The 22,943-nt window shown below is 52.1% G+C and overlaps 1 protein-coding gene across 1 annotated transcript in view; it reads left to right on the forward strand.

The window, feature by feature from the left end:
* The first annotated feature begins 1,041 nt into the window (after nucleotides 1–1,041).
* The window catches only part of SYNDIG1 (synapse differentiation inducing 1), a 56,924-nt gene continuing 35,022 nt past the window's right edge, over nucleotides 1,042–22,943 (forward strand). The window contains exon 1 of the mRNA XM_027118378.1: nucleotides 1,042–1,518. Coding sequence (XP_026974179.1) covers nucleotides 1,042–1,518 — 477 coding nt within the window. The remainder of the gene's footprint in view (nucleotides 1,519–22,943) is intronic.

Consider the following 22,943-nt stretch of genomic DNA (forward strand, 5'->3'; position numbering starts at 1 on the left):
TTTTTGTTTTTATCACACAGAGGTATTTTATTGTAAGTTATATGCGAAAGCAACTTAGTTCTTCAGAAAAAAATTTTTAAATAAAATAGATCAATATTTAAGATATACTAGGCCAAAAAAAACCCTGAATAAAGATGATAAAGATAAAAATATATTACTCAAAAACATCCTTGAGGGCTTCCCTGGTGGCGCAGTGGTTGAGAGTCCGCCTGTCGATGCAGGGGACGCGGGTTCGTGCCCCGGTCCGGGAAGATCCCACATGCCGCGGAGCGGCTGGGCCCGTGAGCCATGGCCGCTGAGCCTGCGCGTCCGGAGCCTGTGCTCCGCAACGGGAGAGGCCACAACAGTGAGAGGCCGCGTACCGCAAAAAAAAAAAAAAAATCCTTGAATTTATTAGAATATAAAACTTTAATGTCCCTCTAGTCAAAATTTTATTCACAAGAGGTCGTAGGTTGGTTGTTTGTTGGAAATCTGTTTGAAAAGTTCAAAAACTAAAATAGTTGCTTTATTTCTTTGTTCCATTAGTACTAAGTCACAAGATCTTTGTAAGTCAGCCCTCTCTTCTTTGGTGTGAGCTTTCTGCTGGGACGAGGAGCCGTGGGCCTGGGAGGGTTGGACGAACTGCCCCACGTCCCCTGTGGTCGGGGCTGGTGAGGGTAGGCTTGCCTGTGGGTTTCAGCAGGTCGGTTGAAATCATGAGTTTCTCTAGAGCAGCAGTGGTTCCAGTTCCTGCAGAGTCGCCTTCATTTGGAGCAGAGACTAGAGTATAGATGCAAGGAGTCCACCTCTGGCTCCCTCTGGCCGCTGCCCCCGTGGAGCCTGTCTAACTCGGCAGAGTAGGTGGGCTCGGACCAGCGGCTGTCACCCCGGCGACCGGGAAACCCTGAGACAGCCAGGGTCTGGCTGATGAGCAGCTCTGCAGGCGTGATTTTCTTGTCTCATCTCTGTTTCTTCCTCCTCCAGGAGAAATGGGCCCCGTGAGGCAAGCGTGACCCTCAAGTCCAGCCCGCCAGCCCGACGCCCGGCCGGGAGGACAGCGCCATGGCTGGAGTCGTGGAGCAGAAGAGCGGGCTGGTGCGCGGCAAGCTCGGTGAGGCCGGCAAGAGGAATGGCCTGATCAACACCAGAAGCCTCGTGTCTGAGAGCAGGGATGGCCTGGTGTCCGTGTACCCGGCGCCCCAGTACCAGAGCTGCCGGATGGTGGGCAACGTGGCGCCGGCCGCCCCGGACGGCAGCAGGAACAAGCCGGTCCAGCAGCTGCTGGACCCCAACACCCTCCAGCAGTCGGTGGAGTCCCTCTACCGGCCCAACATCATCCTCTACTCGGAGGGCGTGCTGCACCCCTGGGGGGACAGCGTGGCGGCCGACTGCTGTGAGACCACCTTCATCGAGGACCGGTCGCCCGCCAAGGAGAGCCTGGAGTACCCCGACGGCAAGTTCCTCGACCTCTCGCCCGAAGACATCAAGATCCACACGCTCTCCTACGACGTGGAGGAGGAGGGGTTCCAGGAGCTGGAGGTCAGAGCGCGTGTCTGTCATGGGCCTTCGGGAGCAGGGTGTGGGGCTCCGGCGGGATACGAGTGCCAGGCAGAAGTCGGGGCGTGAAGCCAGTGTGCGCAAGTGCAGGGAAACCGAAGTCTTCTGGGTGCCCTTCACTCAGAACATTTGTGGAAGATGCGGGGACGGAGAAAGAGCTGAGGACCAGGACCCGGGGGGCTTCAGCAGAGATTCTGGTCAGAGAGGGCACAAGGTCACAGCCGTCGGACAGGGCTAAGATGGATATAATGGTTGACCAGTGCTGGCGGGGGGTGGGGCTCTGCTGACACCCCGCCCACAGGGGAGACCGGTCACTGGCAAAAGCGAGTAGGGGAGGGGGGCTCATGGTCCTAGGGCCACACAAGGCTGGAAGTACACGTGTGGGGACAATTTGGGATGTTTTTGCTGCTACGTGTGGTTTCCTTAATTTGACATTCCAGAGCGTCTACTAAGGATCATTGGAAGAGCTGAAACCTGCTGGAAGAAACAGTTGAAATTGATAGCATAAGGGGCAGACGAGCTGAATTATTGCAGGGTCCCGTCTCCCGTAGGGCAGGCACAGACGTCAGATCACACGCCCAGAAATGTGCGTGTTGGCTGGGGTGTGATGCACGGCCATCCCCGTGTAGGGCGAGGGTGAGGCTGCAGCGGTCTGAGCCCAGGAGGCCAGCGCCCAAGCCGGGGGGCAGTCATTTTGCTGCTGTGAGGCTAGAGGGGGTTCCTCCAGGACATGCATGGCAGGGAGAGAAGGGCCGGTTTCTGTCAGTTGGGAGGGAGAGACCTTTAGGAGGAAGCGTGTGGTCAGAGGGAAAGGAAGTTGGTTTCCTACTTTGATAGGTGAGAACGTTTTGTGGGTGGAGGGAAACGTCCAGGGCAGAGGATGCCGGGGGGCTGGGGAGGCAGGAGTTGGCGTCCAGGCAGAAGTCTGATCTTTCTCAAGCAGTCCACACAAGGCTTGTCTGAGAAGGTTAACAAGTCCAAGTGCTCTAGGTGGAAGAGGATGGGATGAGGGCCCACGTGGGGGAGGGTCATGGAGCTGGGGGAGGGTAAAGACCCTCAGGGCAGTGACTCAGGGAAGCGACCATCCTAGAAGAGACAGCCAGTGTTGGGGGGGGGTGGTCTGTGTGCAGGTGTGGTCAGGCCCGACCGAGCGCTGTGACCTTCCCCGTGACAGCCGGCCGCCCTTCAGCAGGGGAGGCTCAGGGCAGAGCAAGCTCGTTGCTTCCTGCCTGCAAGCTGGGAGAGGCAGGAGAGAGCAAGGGAGGGTGTCGAGTAGACAGCCCCACCGCGGGGGCCCAGGCTGGGGAGAAGGTCAGTGAGGTCACAGGGAACTGATGGGCCCAGGAGACCAGGGGCGTCAGGACCGGAGGTAAAACAAGAACGAGAAGCAGCTGGAGAGGTGGTTTTAGTCCAAACAGATATTCAGAAATGGAAAACAAAATGTGCTTTTGTAGCAAACGCTGTGAACAGAGCCCCGAACCCAGCTGACAGGGAGTGGAGCAGAGGGCAGCTGTCGGAGGCCGTCGGGAAGACCAGCACACCCGGGGGACCCCGTCAAGGGGCAGAGCGGGGGTGAGCTTGAGCCGTGCTGAAATTTGAGAAAGTTGGGCGAGTGCTTTAGCTGCCATTCAGGAGCCTCTGTTGAGCGTCCACCTTTACCAAGGTCTGGGGTTTTGCCTAAAGCCAAAGTGTAAGTGCTGCGTGGAGTTTAGGAAGCAGACATACAAAGATGCAATTTCAGCGAAACGCGGGAGTTATGGTGATGGAAACCTGCCGCTCCGAGAGCCTCCGAAGGAGAGGCTGACCCCCGAGCTCAGCGTGGGGCTCAGTTGTGCCTGCAGAGGAGGCGCCCGGTTGTACCTGGCCGGGGAGAGAGAGACCCTCCGGCAAGAAGGTTCATCGGGGTAGGGGGTGAGATTCAAAGGGACGTCGTGAGCAGATGACACACAGAGGTGTCCAACCTAGATCTGTGGGGACAGCGAGGGGTTAGACCTGGTGGGGCCGGGAAGGCAGGACCAAGGGGACGCGGGGTCCTGTCCCTGAGGACCTCACTGCCGTCTCGGGGAGACTGGATTTTAGGTGGGGACACAACCCAGAGGCTTGGAGACAGGAGGGACAGTAATAGGGTCAAGAGGAGCCCCACGGAGGGGCGGGGCCGAGACTGGGAGCCCAGCCTGTCTGCAGCTCCAGGGGTGCCGCCATGCAGGCTCGTGTGTAGGGGATCCTGGGGGGATGGGGGTGTTTCAGGTAGGGGTGCATCGTCAGAGCTGCTCTGGCTGCAGAGCAGGACGAGGGGCCTGTCATAGAAGAGGATGAGAGAATCAGGGCAGCATTACAAGTGAACAGATGCTCAGGAAGTGGTACCTGCCATTGTCTGGAGGAGATAGGAAGGAAGGGTCGGGGCCTCTCTGTGCACAGAGGGTCCCAAGCCCCCCATTGGCCAGGCTGGCTGGCACAGGGTTTTCAGCTTTGTCACAAGTTCTTAGAAATCAGCTCCAACACATAACATCCCCAGCAGTGAAAAGTGGGGGACACTTAGTAGACTGAAAATGTAGAGGTAGCCCTGCCTACGCTGTTTCTTCATCACTCGTGTGGGCTTCAGGTCTCCCCTCTCTCTGGTCACATCCTACAGGCAGGAAGTGTTCTGTTTTCCCATTCCATGAAAAAATAATGGGCATGTACGCATTAGCATTTGCTGTGTAACAAATATCCCCCACATCGGTAGCTTCTAACAGCCCTGTGAGCTCGTGATTCTCGGGGTCAGCATTCTGCAGGGGTCTCAGCTGGATGGAGGCTGCTCTGCTGGGCTTGCCGGGTTCCCCCACTGGCCTGAGCCTGAGAATGTGGGCTGGGCTATTGGCCCGGGTGACAGAGGTGACAGGACCACATGCCTCTCATCATGTGGCGGCCGTGGTGGGGATTCCGGGAGCAGAGAGCAGGGTGAGCAGGGAGCCAGGGCTTTTCAAGTCTCTGCCGTGGAGCACACGTTACACATCTTATCTTCCAAAGCAAGTCACATGGCCAAGACAAAAGTCAGTGTGGGAGGGGCTGCTCAGGGTGACAGGATAGGAACATGCCAACCACAGGGCCAGGACTGCAGCAGCTCCCACAGAGCAAGCATCACTTTTTAAGATCATTGAACTGAACAGGATGAGAACAGTCCTGGTCGTATTGTTACTCAAATAAAAAAAACATGGTCCGTATTGATGTGGGACTCTTCCCAGAAGGCAGCTCTACTTCCGATAAAAGGGAAAATGTGGTTTTGACTCCTTGGGGAGTTCCATGGCTTCACTCAGTCTACAGCAGATCGATTCTGTTTCCTGGAAATCACAGTTTTCAGCGAGCTTTGCCCTGGTAGGAGCAGGGCCTTGTCACCGGAGCCTTTCCTCTGCCCCCACCTCTGCCTGGACTTGCCCAGCACTTGGAGTGGAGGTGGCCTGGTCCAGACGGGTCCGCTCACTGGACGCACATCTGTAGGAGCTCCTGCAGCTTCATTTGCTTCTGGAGCGGTGGTGCTGGCGTGAGCGGATCTGCAGCTGATTGAAGGCATCTTGTGCGGAGGCCTCGGCCACGGCATTTGCCGTGCGCTGCCAGGAGAGTGGGAGCCCGTCACAGCGGAGAATCAGCCTGGGGAGTTGCAGGGGTGCGAGGGGATGGAGGGTGACCGGGCAGGCGCCTCGGGGGCCCTCGGGACGCTCTGGGTGCACCATCTGGGGCCTCCTCCTGGTACCCGACCGCAGCTAAAACCACAGCTCACAGGGCCCCAACCGCAGGTCTCCTTTTCACACAAACAAACTCAAGCAGAGAGATTTCAGGCACAAGTAATAAAGCAGTTCTGCAAAATATACAATTTGAGCTTAAAGTTATGAAATGAAGCGGGTGCGGGTCAGGGCTGGAGGGGCCTCATTGCATGTTGAAAGGCTGATCGTCGCCCTTTTGGGACAAAGCCAAGCCTCCAGCATCCATTGGAAAGCACATGGGATGTCGTCACTGGGAAATAGTGACACGGGAAGAAAGCAGAAGGCGACGCGTGTTTGTGGAGCATCTTCCTGTGACAGCCCCTCTGCTCACCCTGCCGTCTGATCCCGGCAGCCACACTGGGCGACAGGCTCTGTCCCTGACGCTGCACATGAGAGGTGGAAGCTTGGAGGGGTCCCAGGTGGCTCTCCTGGTGTCAGACTCTTGTGTTCTGATGGCGATACTCTGTGGTCCCTGAACGGCTGTTTCAGACACAGCTACCTCCTCATGTCTGAGCCCTCACCTGGGCTGTCCAAGCCCTGAGTCTGCCCTCCCGTGAAAAACCGGAAACCTATTGGGAGAGACAGGGTTTCACACTCAGGGTAGCACCTGGCAGAGGCCTCTTTCACACCCAGGAACGAAGCAGGGAGGACTCGCAAACATTTGACGAAAACCCCAAAGCGTGAAGAACAAAGAACAGAAGAACAAAAATAGAAGAGTGCACCCAGAGGAAACTGAAATCACTCAGACAATAATAGGCAGTGTTTTAACCACGATCTTAGCATCCTATGAGGATGTGAGAGGCTGCTCCGGGGTGGGGCGGGGAGGCCGGGTTTCGTTTGGTCTGTTTGCCTTGTACCTGGGCTGGACCCTCACGTGCGCTGGTGACAGAGGTGTTGACTGGGGGTCCTCGCCTCGCTCCTGGTTCGGGGTCAGTGCTCAGACTCAGATTAAGGACCAAGTCCTTGAGGCTCTTAATCAGGTGCAGGGAGCAGCCTTTGTCAAGACTTGGTTAAACAGGAGTTTTTTTAATATAAAAAATGGCAAATGCTGGGAATTTTTGTCCTTTATTGTATTTATGTGACCTATTATATTAACTGATTTTCATATATTCAACTGTCCTTACATTTGGGGATAAATCCCCCATGGCCATGGTGTTTGCTCCTCTTTAAATACTGCTGGATTTAATGTGCTAACAACTCGGTAAGGATGTTTATTTCTGTGCCCGTGAGGGGTCTTGGTCCTTGACAACTACAGCTTTCTCTTCTTGTCTTTTTCTGACTTTGGTGTCAGGGTGACCCTGGCCTCATAGGATGAGTTGGGAAGTGTTTCCTCCTCTTCTCTCTGAAGGACTCTGCCCAGCATTGGTACTGTTTCTTCTCAGGTATTCATTCAGATTCACAGTGAAGCCATCTGGGCCTGGGCTCTTCTCTGTGGGAAGATTTTTGATTACTGATCAGCCCTGATTTCTCTATGATTTTAAAGCAAATCTTTAGGTTTTCCTTTCTTCTTGACTCAGCTTTAGTAATTTGTGTCATTCTAGGGATTTGCCCATTTTATCCAAGTTACCTAATTTGTCAGCATAACATTGTCCATAATATTCCGTTTAAATCTTCTCACTTTCTATACAGTTGGCAATGTCTCCTCTTTTCCTGCCTAATTTTGGTGAGTTTCCATTTCTTGCTTGCTCAGTCTCAGTCTAGCCAAAGGTTTATACATTTCCTTGATCTTTTCAAGTATCTGTCATCTGTTTCCATTGGTTTGTCCTTGCTTCTCGGTTTTCCATTTCAATGATTTTCACTCAGATATTTATGATATTTTCCTCTCGTTTCCTATGGGCTAAATTTGCTCTTCTTTACCTAGTTTCTAAGTTATTGATTTGAGATTTTTCTTCCTTCGTGATATATGTATTTAAAGCTGTAACTTTCGAACACTGTTTTAACTGCCTGCTATAAATTTTGATATGTTTTTTCATTTTCGATTTAGTTCAAAATATCATCTAATATGTGATTATTTATTTTCTTAATGGGTTTTTATTTATTTATTTTCTTAATGGGTTTATTTATTTTCTTAATGGGTTTATTTATTTTCTTAATGAGTTTATTTATTTATTTTCTTCATGGGTTTATTTATTTATTTATTTTCTTAATGAGTTATTTATAAAAGTGTTTTTGTGATTTGTTTATTTTCTTAATGGGTTATTTATAAAAGTGTTGTTTAATTCCCAAATTTCAGGGATTTCCCACACTTTTCCTATCATTTATTCCTAACTTAATTTCATATGGTTGAATAACATAGTTTGTATAATTTCTCTTCAAGTTTATTGAGATGTGACGTGTGGCCTAACGTACAGTGTGTTCTGGGAAACGTGCCTTGTGCATTTGTGAAGGAACTTGTATTTGTCGTTGTGTGAAGAACCCATGAATGTTTGTTGAGTTGAGTTGGCCATGCTGTTCACGTTTTCTGTCTTTGTTGCTTATCTTCCTGGTCGTTTCATCAGTTTTGTCAGCTTTTGCCTCATGTATTTTGGGCTCTATTGGTTGGTGCATGTACATTTATAATTGTTATATGTTGCTGGAATATTGACCATTTTATCATTATAAAATGCCAGTCTCTGTGTCTAATAATATTTGTTGTCTTCAGGTCTATTGTGTGTGGCATCAGTACAGCTGCCACAGCTTCCTTATTATTACTGTTTGCACGAGGTATCTTTTTCCATCATTTTGCTTTGAGTTTATTTTTGTCTCAGAATTTATAGTGTGTCTCTATAGAAAACACATAGGTGGGTCTTGTTTTTTTAATTGTCTTACAATCTCTGTCTTTTGATTGGAGTATTTAATCTATTTGCATTAACTGTAATTTTTTATATAGTTGGATTTATGTCTGCCATTTTGATTTTTGTTTTCTACATGTTTCTTGGTTTTGTTATTGTTGTTCCTCTTTTTCTTCCTACTGCCTTTTGGTGGCAAATATGCATTTGCACAGCCTCACATCAGCCTGGGATGTGAGGAGAGATCCCCAGGCCGCTGTGGTCCTCTCCTTTCCAGGAGCTCCTTGTTAAATTCTTGAGTTATCCTGCTGTCTGCCACTTGGCCCAACCAGGACTAGAGCCATAGTTTGGGAGAGCTGCAAGATTTCCAATTTGTATCTGGGACTGGAGTTTCCACCCTGTGCTCCCCAGTCAATTCAGCTCCTTCTAGCAGTGAAGCTTCTGGTCTCCAAGGGTAGCTCCACCCTAGCAGAAATACTTCATGGCCAAGCTGGTGGTGGATTTAGATCAGCCCAGAGCAGGAACACCCCAGACTCACACTATTCTGACTCAGAATTTAGCAGTGGTTCGTAAGCACATGCCCCTCAGTTTATCGTTGGCCCTGGGTCAGTGCAGAGTGCCCTGATGAGGCTGTTTTGACAATTCTGTTCAGTCATTTCTCAGGGACAGGCCTGCCTCCTGTCTCTGTTATACCAGAAGTTTTGCAGGATATTATTTGAAACGCTAGATGCATTTCCCAACAGGCGCTAGACATGGACAAGAATATGTTCAAATGCCCACAGATGGCTGGTGGTTAGGTTAAGAATTTTAATCGAATTAATTATCTTTAAATAATATGACATATATCCACTTACAGTATTAGGAAATTAAATTACTCATTTTCCTCCCTTGAGACAGTCTGTAAATAAAGAAATGTATTTAGATATTCCAGTTTCTTTGGATCTATGCGCGGACCATTCGCACAGGAAATCTGTTTTATTTCCTATGGTCACATCTTACCTAGCACTCTTCAAGCACCTCATTCTGTAAAGAGGCCTGTGGGAATAACTTCTCACCTGGAAATTAAATTTACCTTTACGAAGTAAATATTTTGAGGGCATCCTACATACTTATGATTTCCAAAGACAAATTCAAAAATATTGTGAGAAATACAAGCATGATTGGAACAGCAGTGCGCTATTTACCGGTTTAATTTTCTATGTCAAGGAAAACTCTCATATAAACGTGGGACTTGCGGCATGTTTCTTACAAAATAAAAATCAATATCGTTATACTCTCATCTCACACGTGCCAGGAAAAGGCACTGGAGCATGTAATTAGAGCCGTTTGATGAGGAGAGAACCTCTGAGGTAATAAATCCATCTGTCATAAGAACACAAGGGGATCATTCGTCACATTTCCCTGAAACACTTTCCGATAAGCAGAAGGGTTGGGACATCAGACCAAATTTGTATGCCAAGGAAATAAAAGCCTTTTTACTCATTCAAGCTCACACTGATCTCTCAGCTGTGGCTTCTGAGCCCCTGCTCAGAATTGCAAGTGGGAGAGAGCCATCCGTGTAGCTGTGGCCACCTGGAACTGGAATCTTTCATCGTTGTAAGACTACAATTATTGTAATGAAATCAGCTTTTATGTATTTACAGGTAGCTGTGAGCTGAACGTGCTAACACGGTAAATGTGGTTTGAATAACAGTGAAAGGCGGGCCCGTGACTTTGGTGAATCTCTTCCATACTCGGTTTTGAACAAATACCAGTAAAATTTTGTTCTAAACCAAATTGGGGTTTAATAAAGTTTCCCCAAGCTTAGCCAAAGGTCCACCTATTTCAAGCAATACTCATGTAAACAAAACTCGGTACCAGGAGGATCCTCTGGAGTCCCCGAGGGGCAAATTTGCTCCACGGTGCATGAAACGTGTCTCCTCACGGGCCTGCCGCTAACTCCCGCGTTCAGCGACCTCCAGGTGTGCAGAAAACGCTCTTCATGGCCTGGAGCCCAGGGGATGCCATTTAACCTTGGCCCATGGCAACCAAAACCTCAGCTCCCACCTGCCACATCATAATGTCATAATGACATTATGTCATAAGAAAGTTTGTGGGAAACCGTCGGCATTCAAGTTTGTTAGAAGAAGCACATCCTTTGAATTCAAAGTATTGGTGATGACCACGTCCTTTTTAAGGGAATCGTGGGAAGTGTCACCCCCATATTATGGTCTGTTCAGCTTTCTGTCCGTCCCGCTGCTGGGGAAACAATGGCAGCATAACCACAGAAATCCAGGATGAGCCCAACTTCATGACTGCCAATATTTTCCATTTTTTCCCTAACAAACCATTTCACGGCGTTTCCTAAAAACAGAAGGAAAAGCTCACAGGACTGACACACAGGTAGTTTGGGTGCATTGTGAATTCTGAGATGCAAAAAGAAACTAACACGGGGGAGGCGGTGCAGGTGGCCGGCACTCGTGGGCTGAGGTTAAGCTAGGTTTTTGTTAACAAGAGGCATTTGGCTGGTGCGAGAATCATCAGATCGTTCAGACCGTTAGCAGGTGAGGGAGACTCCATCGTTCCGGATGCAGAGCCTGCGCATCCTCCTCGTGGCCCCGGGCAGCAGGTGCTCGGTGCTGATACTCACTGGAGGAAACAGACACGGAGGAGGCAAGAAAGAGGTCTCACTGTGCAAAGTGCTGAGGATTCCCGTCGGGCTTGTCTCCAGGGAGGGTGCTGCCCCCCTTCACAGGTGGGAGGAAGCGGGATGGCCCCACCTGGCCTGGCCTGGGTGTCGGCAAGGGTCCCAGAAGGAAGGCTGTTTCCTCCTGGATAATGAAAACCATGCTGCGCACCACAGCCCCGTCACCGGAGAAACACGAGGCCAAGTTAGGAAAACAGCCTTTGTCCAGTTAAAGAAGAAATCCACACAGCAGTGCTGTTGAGAGCAGTGTTAGTGGGAAAATGTTCCCTTTGCACGGTTCATCTGAGGCACCTGTAAGTCTTCATGTCGTATGAAGCCAAACGTACACCAGCCTGCGGTAGTGCCGTGTGGACAATTCTGGAAAGGTGAGAACCACCAGGGGGTCTGGGGGGCGTCTGTGTAATCATCAAACAGGTAAAACTTGAGAAGTCAGAGAACATTCCTCAGAGTGGAAAGAAGTATATTGAGAAACAGAACACGTTGCTTGGAGTCATAACCTTACACAAGACGTTACCCAGAGAGGTCTACACTGTAAAATGCAGATTCAGGAAGGATTTAGCCGAGAAAGCAGTGGTGTTTCAGGGAGGCTTGGTGGTGGAGGGTCAGGGATGCAGTGGAGGGACAGCTGTAACTTGAGGTCAGATCCCAGAGGATACCTGTCTGTCCAGCAAACCATCCCGTGCTCTGCTGGCCCAGGCTGGGTGAAATCTGGACGTGATTCAATATGGTAGATCGTACGGGATTTTCCTCTCGTGTTTCTTCTAGAAAATAGGGAGATTTTCAAGCCTTTGGTAAGCTAGTCAATTACTGTGTCTCCTCTTCTAGTACTTTTGCTTTGATCCCTTTGATACATCGTTAGGTAGCAGATCACCCAAACTGAGTTAAATAAAATGCAGACACGCAGGGGCCCCGTGAGCAGTCGCCCACCCCCGTCGCCTCGCCTCTCACCCTGTCCCCACCACCTCCAGCCTCCTGGTCCCCCTCCGTTTCCCAGCCCCCAGGCGGCTTTGCAGCCCGCTCTGGACCCAGAATGTTCTCTCCTCCCCTTCACTTGGCTGCCTTCTCGCCAGCATCCAGGTCGCAGTGCTGATATGCCGTTGTTTATGTGTGTGTGTGTTTAGTTGATGACTTTCTGTCCTGTCGGACACGGCCGAGCCACCTTAGGCTGAGTTTCCCAGAAGCAGACGCAATGCAAGGATTCATGAGCACGTGATTTGCTAGGAAACGTCCCCTGGGAGACCAGCCGGTCAGCGGGGGAGCAAGGGGCAGCGTGTCGAGAAAGGAGGGGGTTTCAGACAAAGCACAGAGGGGGCCCAGCCTGGCCTCGGGACCTGAGGTATGGGCAGTGCCCCCATGGCCCTGGGGGCTCTGGGCGAGTGGATTTTAGCCTCCTGGGAAAGGAGCAGAGAGCTCCTGGATACACCCCGAAGCTCAGCACCGAGTGGGCACCTAATGATCCTTTGTGCCGATTGGTTTCTTAGTAAATGAATGACTGTCAGAGGAGCCCTCCTGGTCAGTGTCATGCGTTTTTCAATAGAAATGAAGCCAGACGCTACCTGTGTGAGCACCCAGGCTCCTTGAGGTCTTCCTGGTGAGCATTTATGTGACCTCGACTTTGTTTAATGAGGTGCTTTAAAAAGTGTCCCACGTCAAGTGCACGGAGCAGACACGGGACCCGGGCCTCTGGTACTTAGCGCCCCGTAGGCCCTGCGGCAGCCCCGGGGCCTCCGCGTGGGACATCCTGGCAGCAGCTGACTCTGTGCTGAAACACAAGAGCAGACTATGTTTCCCACAAACCACAAAAACGAAGACAGCCTCCAAGTAAGGACTAAGGAGAAAGCACGACGTGAAGACTGTTAAGAACACGGTGCCATCGGCATTTCATTAGAAAAGAGAGAAATCATGAGGTCATTCTAGCCGGACAGAACTGCCCCATAACTGCAGGGGGAAGGGAGGAGAGGAGCCAGTGCCCTGACAGCCCTGCTCAGCCCCTGGCCAGTCCTCGGTGTGTCCATGGGGTTAAGCGGGAGCGAAGCGCCCGGTGACAGCCATGCCACTCCTCTGGGGAGGACCAGCATCATGTCACAGGGACGTAGTCAGAGGTGCTTCTTATGCACAAGGACAGAGAACAGAAGGACTGACAGTCAGTTTGTCACCGTTGTTGTTTACTTGCTGAAGTGGATGTTCGTCCAGAGGTAGGTAGCAGGGCAGATAACCGGGGACGTTCCTGACACACGAGGGTGGAGAGACAGCGACCCCGCCACCAGCGATGGAGCATCCCCCGTGACTCCCCATCCAAACACCTCTTCTGAGCCTGGCAGCCTCCATGTGGGCAGGTCCCGGCTGGCGGGGGTGGGGCCTGGGCGTCTGCATTCCTGACGGCTCCCAGCAAGGCCGACACTGCAGCCCCTGGATACACTGTGTGAGCAGTGAGCACAGAGAGCTCCGCTGACCAGTGGTCCAGGAGGCTTCTAACCCACCTCACAGACAGAGAAGGTACAAGGCTCACCCTTTCTGGAAACGTTTCCCTCTCTAGAGAGGGGCCGCCTCTGGTACCCCTTTGGATGCCTGAGGACCCATCTCTCCTTCTTCTAAGGATGGCCCTTAACACATGGAGACAATGCTCACCCCCAACCCTGCCCTCCCCGGGGTCCCCCTCTTCCCAGTAGGGCATCACTTTACTCCCCTCACCACCCTGGTCACTCTGAATCCCTCTTGAAATGAGTCGAGAAATGGATAATCTGGAGGTGATCTGCCCCCTGTGAAGCAGACTGGAGGTCCCTGACCCCCTTTCTGGACCCTCCCTCCCCGAGGCCGGCCAGCGCTACCGGGCAGCACCTGCACCACTGGCTGCCTCTCTCCGGTCCCCGCCCCCGGCCAGTCTCTTTCCATGAGTCCTCACTGCCTCACGCTTAGCCTCAGGGTGGCAGGGGGAAGGTGAGAATGGCTAGAGATCCTCTACACCTGTCTTCTAGAAATGCAGCAACTGCTGCAGCTTCACAGAGGAGGCAGGTGAGCTCCTGGCTGGGTAGCTGCTGGAGGCTTGGGCTATGTCCTGGCTTCGGGCCGTGTGCACAGGAGGTCAGTGTGCTCCTACGGGCTCACAGCTCTGTCCTTTGTTCCAGCTGGAACTGTCCCCCCATGACAGCCCCATCTGCTGTCCTTAGCATGGGCTGGGTGCCCACAGGAGGCCAACCACTGATCTGCCAGCTTTGAGTCCCTTCTCATAACACCTGGAGTCCACCTGGCGGGCAGAGCGTCTACGTTTGGGAGGCGGAAGCTAAGGTAGGGGTGACAGGGATTTGCAGGAGAGTTTGGATGGAGCCCAGCCGCCAGGTAATGGAGAGAACGGGCACTTCCCCAAGCAGGAGATACGAATGGCAAATAAGCACACGGAGATGTTCAACATCACTACCTTCCGAGAAATGCAGACTAAAGCCAAGATGAAAGAGCACTGCACGGCCCTTAGGATGGCGGAATGCCAAGAACTGACACCACCAAATGCTGGTGAGGACGCAGAAGCGGGAAGGCCTCTCTGGAAGACAATTGGTCATTTTCCTGTAAAAACACCAACACCGAACAACCCAGCAACCCCATTCCCGGGTATTTACTCTAAAGAAACGAAAACCTGTGTTCACACAGAAACCTGCACGAATGCGTCACAGCCTTTATTAGTAAGAATCAAAAACTGGAATTAAACGCCCTTCGGTGGACGAACGGAGGAACACACAGCGGCACCTCCCTATCGTGGAAAATCACGCAGGAACAAAACAGAGTGAACTGCTGACAGCCCCAGCAGCCTGGGTGACCCTCGGGGCCTCATGCTGGGGGGGCTGGTCGGGGGTCTTGCATTGGACAGGGTCGGTGTCCTGATTTAGGTGCTGGCTCGTGCTTATGTAAGAGGTGGCGGTCAAGGATGTGGGACTCTGTTCTATCTTTGCAGTCCCTACAGGAACTCTGCTCTATTTTTGAAACTTTTATGTGAGTCTAAAATTGTTTCAAAGGGTATGTGTAAGTGTGTGTGTGTGTGTGTGTGTGTGTGTGTGTGTATACACATATACATCTCTGTGACCAAGACTTAGTTGAAGAGTTTTTAGATGTGACATCACATCTCACACACACACACAGAGTGAAATAATCTATATGTATACATACATACACATATTGTACAAGGCCATCTTTAATGAATTTTAATACTCTATAATCTTCAAACTAACTAATATATAATTTAAATATCTGCTTTCCTTTCAATAAAGCAGAATATTTCAGAACAGTAAACTGGGAAATTAGTGTTTTTTAAAAAACGGCTGGTATCTGATGACCTAGAACAGCCCCAGCCAGTACCTTGACATACAACCAGAGGTTTTCTGTAATGGGATCTTGCACAGAGGCAGCCCTTGGTTTAGAAGATATTCTCATTCTTACAAACTAGGGAGCCCACCTGGGCCATAGGCACATGCAAATGTGCAGGGCAGTGGCCATGGTCAGTGGCGAGGGGCTGAAGGGTGATGGGCTCTGGGGTCCCCGCTCCCAAGTTTCGGGCAGACGGCTTTCTCCTTGCTGCAGAGATGGGAGACGTAGCTCCAAGGGCCTCACACTGTACAGGGGCTGGTGCCTTGGGCCAGTACCTGATGCTATGAGAAGATGAAGGAGAAATCAAACAAGCCAGGCGGGGGATCCACAGCCTGCCCTCACCGGAGCAGCACAGACGTGACTCCCACTCAAGCCAGAGAGGCTTCTGGAGCCTAGGGTGGAGGGCATGCAAGGGTCTGTGGAGGGAGGTGGCCGCCAGCCTCTCGGAGGAAGGCACGTGGTTCCCACCTGCCCCTCCCATGGCACCAAGTAGCTCTTGCACTTCCTTGGGAGTCAGGGCCTTTCTGGTGGGTGGACAGATGGGTGAGGACAGGTGGATGGACGTTGTATCCCCATAGCTTGTTCCCGGGAGGTGCGTGCTCCACTGGGCCCTCCACCCTCCTCGCCTGTCAGCCGAGGGCAGCATCCCTGTGGGCCCTAGTGAGCCACCCGCTGCCAGATTCGCCCGGGAGACCTTTGCGACCCGGGCCCCAGTGGTGGGCATGCGCAGCCTCCTGACTGCTCAGTGCCCCAGCTTTGTTCCAGAAGCCGCCTTGGGCTCCGCAGGCCTCTGAGCTCCCGAGGGCAAGTGTGTGACATCCAACACTACTAAGCAGCTTCTCTGTGGAAACATAAAAAGGACGAACTTGATGAAATACCAGCGTAAAATGAATTATTCGTGTGTCATGAAAAGAGTGAATTTGATATTTTTTTCATTTTTCCCTGCAATGCTCACAGCGTTTCCATTAAAGCATAATGAAAAAAGAGGGGAAAATGTATGCAATTTTTAATCCCCAAAAGAAAGAAATTCAATTTAAAGTATAATTGTTTTCCTCCTAAAATGGCACACGTGTGAGGGGTTTTTTGACTTTTTATTTTCGAAATAACTTCGGACAGAAGAATTGCAAGAACGGTACAGACAACCCCTATATATGGTTGTCACCCGGTTTCCTTCAGTCTTAACGGTTTACCGTGGGTGCGTTCCCATTCTCTCAATGTACATACGTTTTCCTGAGCTCTTCGCAAGAAAGTGTCAGACAAGATGTCCTTTTACCCCTAAATGAGCCAGTTGTATTTTCTAAAAACAAGTTCAATTATAAAAGTCGGGAAATTGAAATCGTTACAATACTGTCATCTCGTCTATAGACCTTATGTACATTTTCCCAGTTCTTTCAACATTGTCCTTTATAGCAAAAAGCAAGAGTCAGGCCCAGAATCCAGCTCAGGAGCCCATCTTGCATCTTCTTGCTGTGCCTCTTTAGTCCTCTGTAATCTGGAACCTTCTCTGTCACCACCCTTGCTCCCTTGACATGCTTGGAGAGTACAGGTCGGTTATTTCACGGGGAGCCCTCCCTCTGGGTCGTCTGGGGATCCTGCTGCTTGGATTCAGGTGGCGGCGCTCTGGGCAGGACCGCCGCGGAGGACATGCTTGCCTCCCCGTATCGTGTCGCTGGCGTGTCCCTGGTGCACGTGCCCGTGACCAGCGGTGACTCCATCCCGTGTTGCAGGTGGTGCCTGCCGAGTGTCTCCTGGTTGAGCCAGGTTTCTCTGGAATTGATAAGTGTCTTGTAGGAGGTGCTGTGTGAGGATGGGGCATCCTGCTTGTCACTGGTTGTTCCCCTACTGGTCTTAACGTCCTTCACAAGCTCCTAACCCCACTGTTCCTTCTGTATTTATTAGCTGGCATTCAGCTGTGGGGAAGAGTTTTCCCTTCCCTCGTATTTATTTGTAGGCATTTATTACTTCATTTCAGGCTGGACCATTGATTCTTACTTTATGGGTTCCTGTCCATCCGTTACGGTATTTACTGTGTGTTTATTCTCACTTTGTGACAGATTTGACAGCAGGCGCCCCTTCTGGTTGGCTCTGTGTCCTTTTGACACAGCTTATCATCCATTAGCCAGTTTATCATTATTTCCTGCACAGAGAGCTGTCCCAGGTCTGTCTTGGATGTTGACGGCCCTGACCCTGAAATCAGCCGTTTCTCCAAAGCACCCTGGCTCCTTGTGTTGGAGAGCCGTGTCTAGAAACCAACGTCCGGGCACTGGGTCTTCTCAGCACCTGGGGGGTGGGCGCGTTGTTCCCAGGCCCTCCGGCAGACTGAGCCAGGAGAAACATGTAGCACATAGGTACATAAACACACCTGTGTAACCATGTGTGTGTACACAGACATACTTATTTTTTATCTACTTATAGATAGATAGAAACTAACATCCTCAATCCAATCCAAACAGCTCACACCACTACCACACACTCTTTTTTCACCTGCGCTTTATCCCATGCGGTGGATGCCTCCTAGTTTATGTAACCACTGGATGCCTCATAGCTTATGTAACCACTCTCGTTCGAATGGGCATTTAGGTCGTTTCCAATATCTTGCAGTTACATACTACGTTGCCGTGAATAACCTTGAGCGTCTGTATTTTTCTATTATTGGAGGTGAATCTTCAGAATAACACCTAGAACTGAGATTACTGAACCAAAAACTCAGCACGTATTTAATTGTGTTGCATGTCGACAGATCTGCTTCCTAAGGTGTCACAGTTTGCATCCAGCCAGGCTGTGTGCCCACAGCCTAACTGACAGGATGGCTGGTTGTGCTTTTTCATCGTTGACAACTCGATAGCTGAAACATAATATCTCAGTGTGGTTTTCATTCTCCTTTCTCTAAGTGAGGATGCACATCCTTCCACCTGGACCAGGTGAGGCCAGCAGAGCACCCAGGCCACGAAAGTTCAGATGCTGACCCTGCACTCACGTGAGTCAAGTCCTAGTTCAAACCAATCCAAACCCACGGTGCCAAAACTATCAATAACTTGGACTTTCCATCTGCAAACCGTAGGTTACCCTCTGGCAACCGTAACGTAAAGGGGAAGCAGGATCTAAAGCAGCGACCATCACCTCATGCAGTTGCACATGTAGCTCTTAGGTGCGGAATATCACACGTGGAAATAATGCAGGTTTGAAGCAGGGATTCACATTTAGAAACTGCATCCGCAGGTGATAAACCGACACGCCAGGGCTGGGCTCAGTTGTGACACCCACACCTGTGGCTGGTCCTGGAGGGCTGTGTCTGTGTGTATTTCCTGGTTTCTTGTCTGATGTGGGATAAGCCCTGGTCGCAGCGGTGGAAAGCGGCCCGCACTCCACACGGTCTGCTGGGGGCCCCTCTCCCACACCAAGTCCCCTCACTCCCTATAGCTCTGCGTGTGTACAGTGCTCATTCCAGGCCCAGGGCCTTTGCACACGCTAGTCCCACCTCCTTACTGAGCAAGGGGCCTTCAGAGGGGCATCACAATTTCTTGGACAAAATCTGAAGTCCAGTGAACAACCTGATTATATCCACACTGTGAAAACAAAAACACGACAGTGGAAAAATAATATAATTTCCAACATAGATTGACTGCTTGCTACATGCAGGTTGGTTTTACCTGATGCCTGTAGTGTTATTTTAAACCAGGTCTTCTGTCTTTGAAAACACACGATGTGTATTTGTTCTTTGTGCCTGTTTATTTGGAGGTAGATGGGATTCATCATCCTGGATGTCCACGTTCCTCTGTGTCCCCATCTTCTCACCCTCCCAGACGTTCGCTGAGTGTGGTGGTCTTGCCCTGGTTGAAGTTTTAGGGTGTCTTAACCCCCCAGTTCTTCCACAGCCTCTGCAGCAGATGCTCTCAGCCCACCCCCGAGTATCACCCCTGCAGGAGAAGCCCCCTGGCCTGGCCTTTGCCTACCTGAGGACCTTCTTTGGGCCCTGAAGGCTTCCCCGCAATGTGGGAGAACCTCTGCCCCCAGGCACTCGCCAAAACTGCCAGGAGGCGGTTCCCCGGGGGTTCCCTCTACCACATGGCCCCCGAGGTCCCAGAGGGACCAGGCTCCAGGCGCCCACAGAGGATCTGCCTTGGTAAAACGCCCTTTACTGGCTCCGGTCTGGCCACGTCCCACCTCCCCTCTTCCCTGCCAGCATTTCCCATGGTCCTCTACCAAGAAAACAAGTGCACCCTGTCCTTGACTCAAGATCTGCTTCTGGGGGAATTAAACTAAGACGGGTCCTGAGAACGTTTTGTAGGACTCTCCTCAGGACCCCTGAGCACTTCCAGGTCAGAAGAAGGGCAAGTCTTAGAGGGAGCCTGTCATCGTAACCCAACCATCGGATTGAAGACCATAGCTGGTGAGAAAACGGTGTTTAAATTAATTCAGGAAAGTTGAGTAACATCCCCCCAGTAGAATTTAGGGCACAGTATGTTTAGATACTAAAATATGTCCCTCAGGTTCCATGCCGTTGCCCCCCAGACCCCTACACTTCTTTGTATCTATGACCCCGTGTGAAATACATGGAGTGGGTCCCCAGCAGAGTCTGGTTTTGATTCATCTGATTCCGAGTAAAGGAGAGGCCAGCGGGCCTGAGGTGCCAGGGGAGCCTGGGCCAGAGGATTCTGCTGAGCGCTGAGGGATCTGGTCTTCCATAGCTCACCTGCCCACGGAAGACCCCCAAGTGGACACAAGTGAACCAGTGGGGCTACCCTGACAGTGCAGGTGAGGGAGTGTGGCCCAGCGCCCTCCCTGCAAGGACTTCAGGGCTCACAACCCAGAGAGTGGTCAGGAGAGCCACTTCCGTGCGTGGCTGTGGAAGCTCCAGGTGTCAGCGGCGCTCACCCACACTCCTCGCTCCTCCGACGTGGATGGGATGTTGCAGCCCCAGAACATCTGGAGGGTCTGTGACCGACACAAGGAGGATAGGGGGCTGCGTCCACCTGCCTTTGTCCTCGGTTCTGTCCATCAGCTGCCCTGGGTGAGACAGCCTTGAACCTGACCGAGTCACCGTCCTCCCACTGTGGTCCCACCTGAGTGGACGGTTAGGACCCTAGGGCTCACAGGAAGGAGAGGAGCCTGGGGCAGCGGGGCTGACTGCCCACGTGGGCTGAGGGCCCGGTTCCTCCCACACACTCTGGGCAAACCCTGGAGCCTGGCTGCTTCTCAGATGCTGTCCATGTCGGCTAAGGGCACTTGGGAATTCTTCATGCATTCAACACGTGTGCTGTCGGTACCTGCTATGTGCAGTCTGTGTGCTGTCCCGTGTGATGGACACTGGCCACCTGTGCCACCTGAGGCCCTGGCAGGTGGTAGGGTGGCTGAGGAACTACGTCGGGCATCTTTGATTTGGGTAATTTAAGCAGCTCCGTGGGGCGGTGGTGCCTTGCTGGTCAACACAGACTTGGGCTCCGCGGGCTGAGACTCTGATCTTCACCCTCAGTGACCTGGTGGGTCTGACCTGCATCTCAGGGAGCCTGGGTGCTGTGCTGAGTTCCCATCCTGCTCTGCCAGCTGCTCCTTGGGCCCCGACACAATGTCTCCAAGCAGGGCCTCAGGGAAGCGCTGAGGGATCCCACTCCACAGGAGGACGGAGGGCGGGGGGACCCCCCCACCTGTCAGCACGTCTGCGTCTTGGTGAGTTTCATTGCCCAATAACCTTGCTTATTGTAGAAAAACTATACCCCAGAAATGCAAAAAGAAAAAAAAAAAAAAAAAAGCACTGATGCCCGCCATCCAGACGCATCTGAATTTCTGACTTTCTGGAGAAAATGTGACTTCTTCCACTTTCTACCCTGGTTTTCCCCTCGGTTATTACAAGCACCTTTCCAGGTGGCAATGGGCAATGAATAAACATCTACATCCTCATTTTCCACGACCACGTAGAGTCCTCTGTGATTTTGCGTTTTTGAAGTGGTGCTGTCGGGAACACACCGCGCAGGCTCCACAGGGCATCCCGATCCCGAGTCCATCCTGGTCTCCACCCGCCGCCCGCGCCCAGGCCACACAGAGACGCTCCCCAGAATTAGGCAGCAGAGAAGCCCAGGGGCTGAGGAGGGAGTGGGGCTCCAGGGAGCCGGGCAGTGGTGAGGGGCCAGTGAGACCTTGAGAGAGACGAGGGACGAGGCCGAGCCCCTGCACCCCTTCACCCTCGGGGCTGTGCTCACAGGGCCGATGTGCGTCCCGCCTGGTGCTATGATTATCCTATTCAATCTTCCCGAGGAAGAAACCCCAGGGGACAGAGAGCCAGCTCCCTGCGTGGAGGTCATGGACGAGGGCGGACTGCGTGGGCAGTGGTGGGCTGGGGGAGGAGGACAGCAGCCCCTGTACTGCTCTGCCCCCTCATAGTATCTGTTCCTTCAACCACGTGAGCTGTGAACGTCTCTGGAAGCGTCCACCCTGCCTTGCAGATATTCTAAGCTAACGCCCCATGAAGAGGATTTTCAGAAACAGCTGCTGTGCGTGGTGTGTTTTCTGCACTTGGTTTGATGGTGTCTCCGTCGCCACCCGCCCCCAGGGTCCTCCTCTCCTCTCCTCTATCTGTTGGTGCGATGCCCATGGCCACTTGTACCCACAGCACTGCCGTGGATGGGAGGGAGATGGTACAGAGGGCTGGGCTATTTTTGTCTGCCCTGTCATTTGTCTGAATTTTTAAAAACCTATTTGAATGAAAATGGACTAGTTATTTTGGTGCCGTGTAGCCACAACTTTGTAGTTTACAGGTGTGCTTCCCTTATGCTCTAAGGAAAAGTCTGTGAAGACTTTGTGGGGGGAACCTTTGCTTCACAGGCATGGTGGTGTCATTTGAAGTTGTTTCCAAAGATGGGGGTCGACGCCCAGGCAGCCCTGTGTGGTTTGCGGCCTCAGCTGACACCACACTGCTCACTGATTGCGGAACTTTCCACTGACCACCCTGGCCACTGGCCACCAACAGACCAGTCGAGAAGTGGTTATCAAAATCCCAGGGCCAAGGGGTACAGAGAGGACACCCCAGCTTTAGGCAAGAAGCAACTAAGGGCAGTGGGGTTGATTGGTGGCCAGACGCTGGTGTCCAGACAGCTGACAGCACAGAAGTCTGCAGTAAGCGGCCACTGGCCAGATGGTTCTGTAGTTTGGGGACACTGTAACCGCCCAGATCCCAGCAGTGTCCTTTGTAAAGTAGAAATGACAAGAGAAATAGCCACAGCAGCTATTTCCAGATTTGGAGTAAGATTCCAGCCAGCCCAGGTATTTAAACCCTCAGTAAACGAAAACAAAACTGAAAAACTCCACCGAAGCCAAAAGCCCGAACAGGTGCCCACAGACAGAGCTGCGGCTTGGGTGCATCCAGACCTGTCGAATGACGCGCATCCGCCGGGGCGTCTGTCCTTCAGCCCCGTCCTCCGTGTCTCTCGGGGGCCTCGGATCCCGCCCTGCAAGTGTCGCTTCAGGGTCCCTCCCCAGGCCCCGTGCAGAGGGCCATCAGGGCAGGTCGGCTGTTGCAGCCCAGCCTGAGGCTCCGAGCGCTGTGCTCCCAGCGTGGACACCGCGGGCCTCCTGGGCAGCTCGTCCTGGGGACCCTGCCTGGCGTCCTTCACCTGGATGGAAGGTTCTGGCCTCCCTGCGGGCCGGCAGGTGTGCGTCTGCCCCTCAGCCCTCAGTCCCCAGACCCCACCGAGCGAGATGCCTCCCTGAAGGCTGCTCGTGCCCTCTCTGCAGCAGTGAGGATGGGCCTTTCCCTTTCCGTTTATTGTTTGAGAGGTGATGCTGCAGAGGAAAGACAGGAATTCCGCAGACCTGGCCCAGCGGAGGGGAGACTGCAGGGTCCTGGAAAGATGACCCCAGGGACGG

The sequence above is a fragment of the Aethalodelphis obliquidens genome, unplaced genomic scaffold, assembly GCF_003676395.1.
Source record: "Aethalodelphis obliquidens isolate GAN/ISIS:26980383/991018 unplaced genomic scaffold, ASM367639v1 scaffold18, whole genome shotgun sequence".
Classification (NCBI taxonomy): Eukaryota; Metazoa; Chordata; class Mammalia; order Artiodactyla; family Delphinidae; genus Aethalodelphis; species Aethalodelphis obliquidens.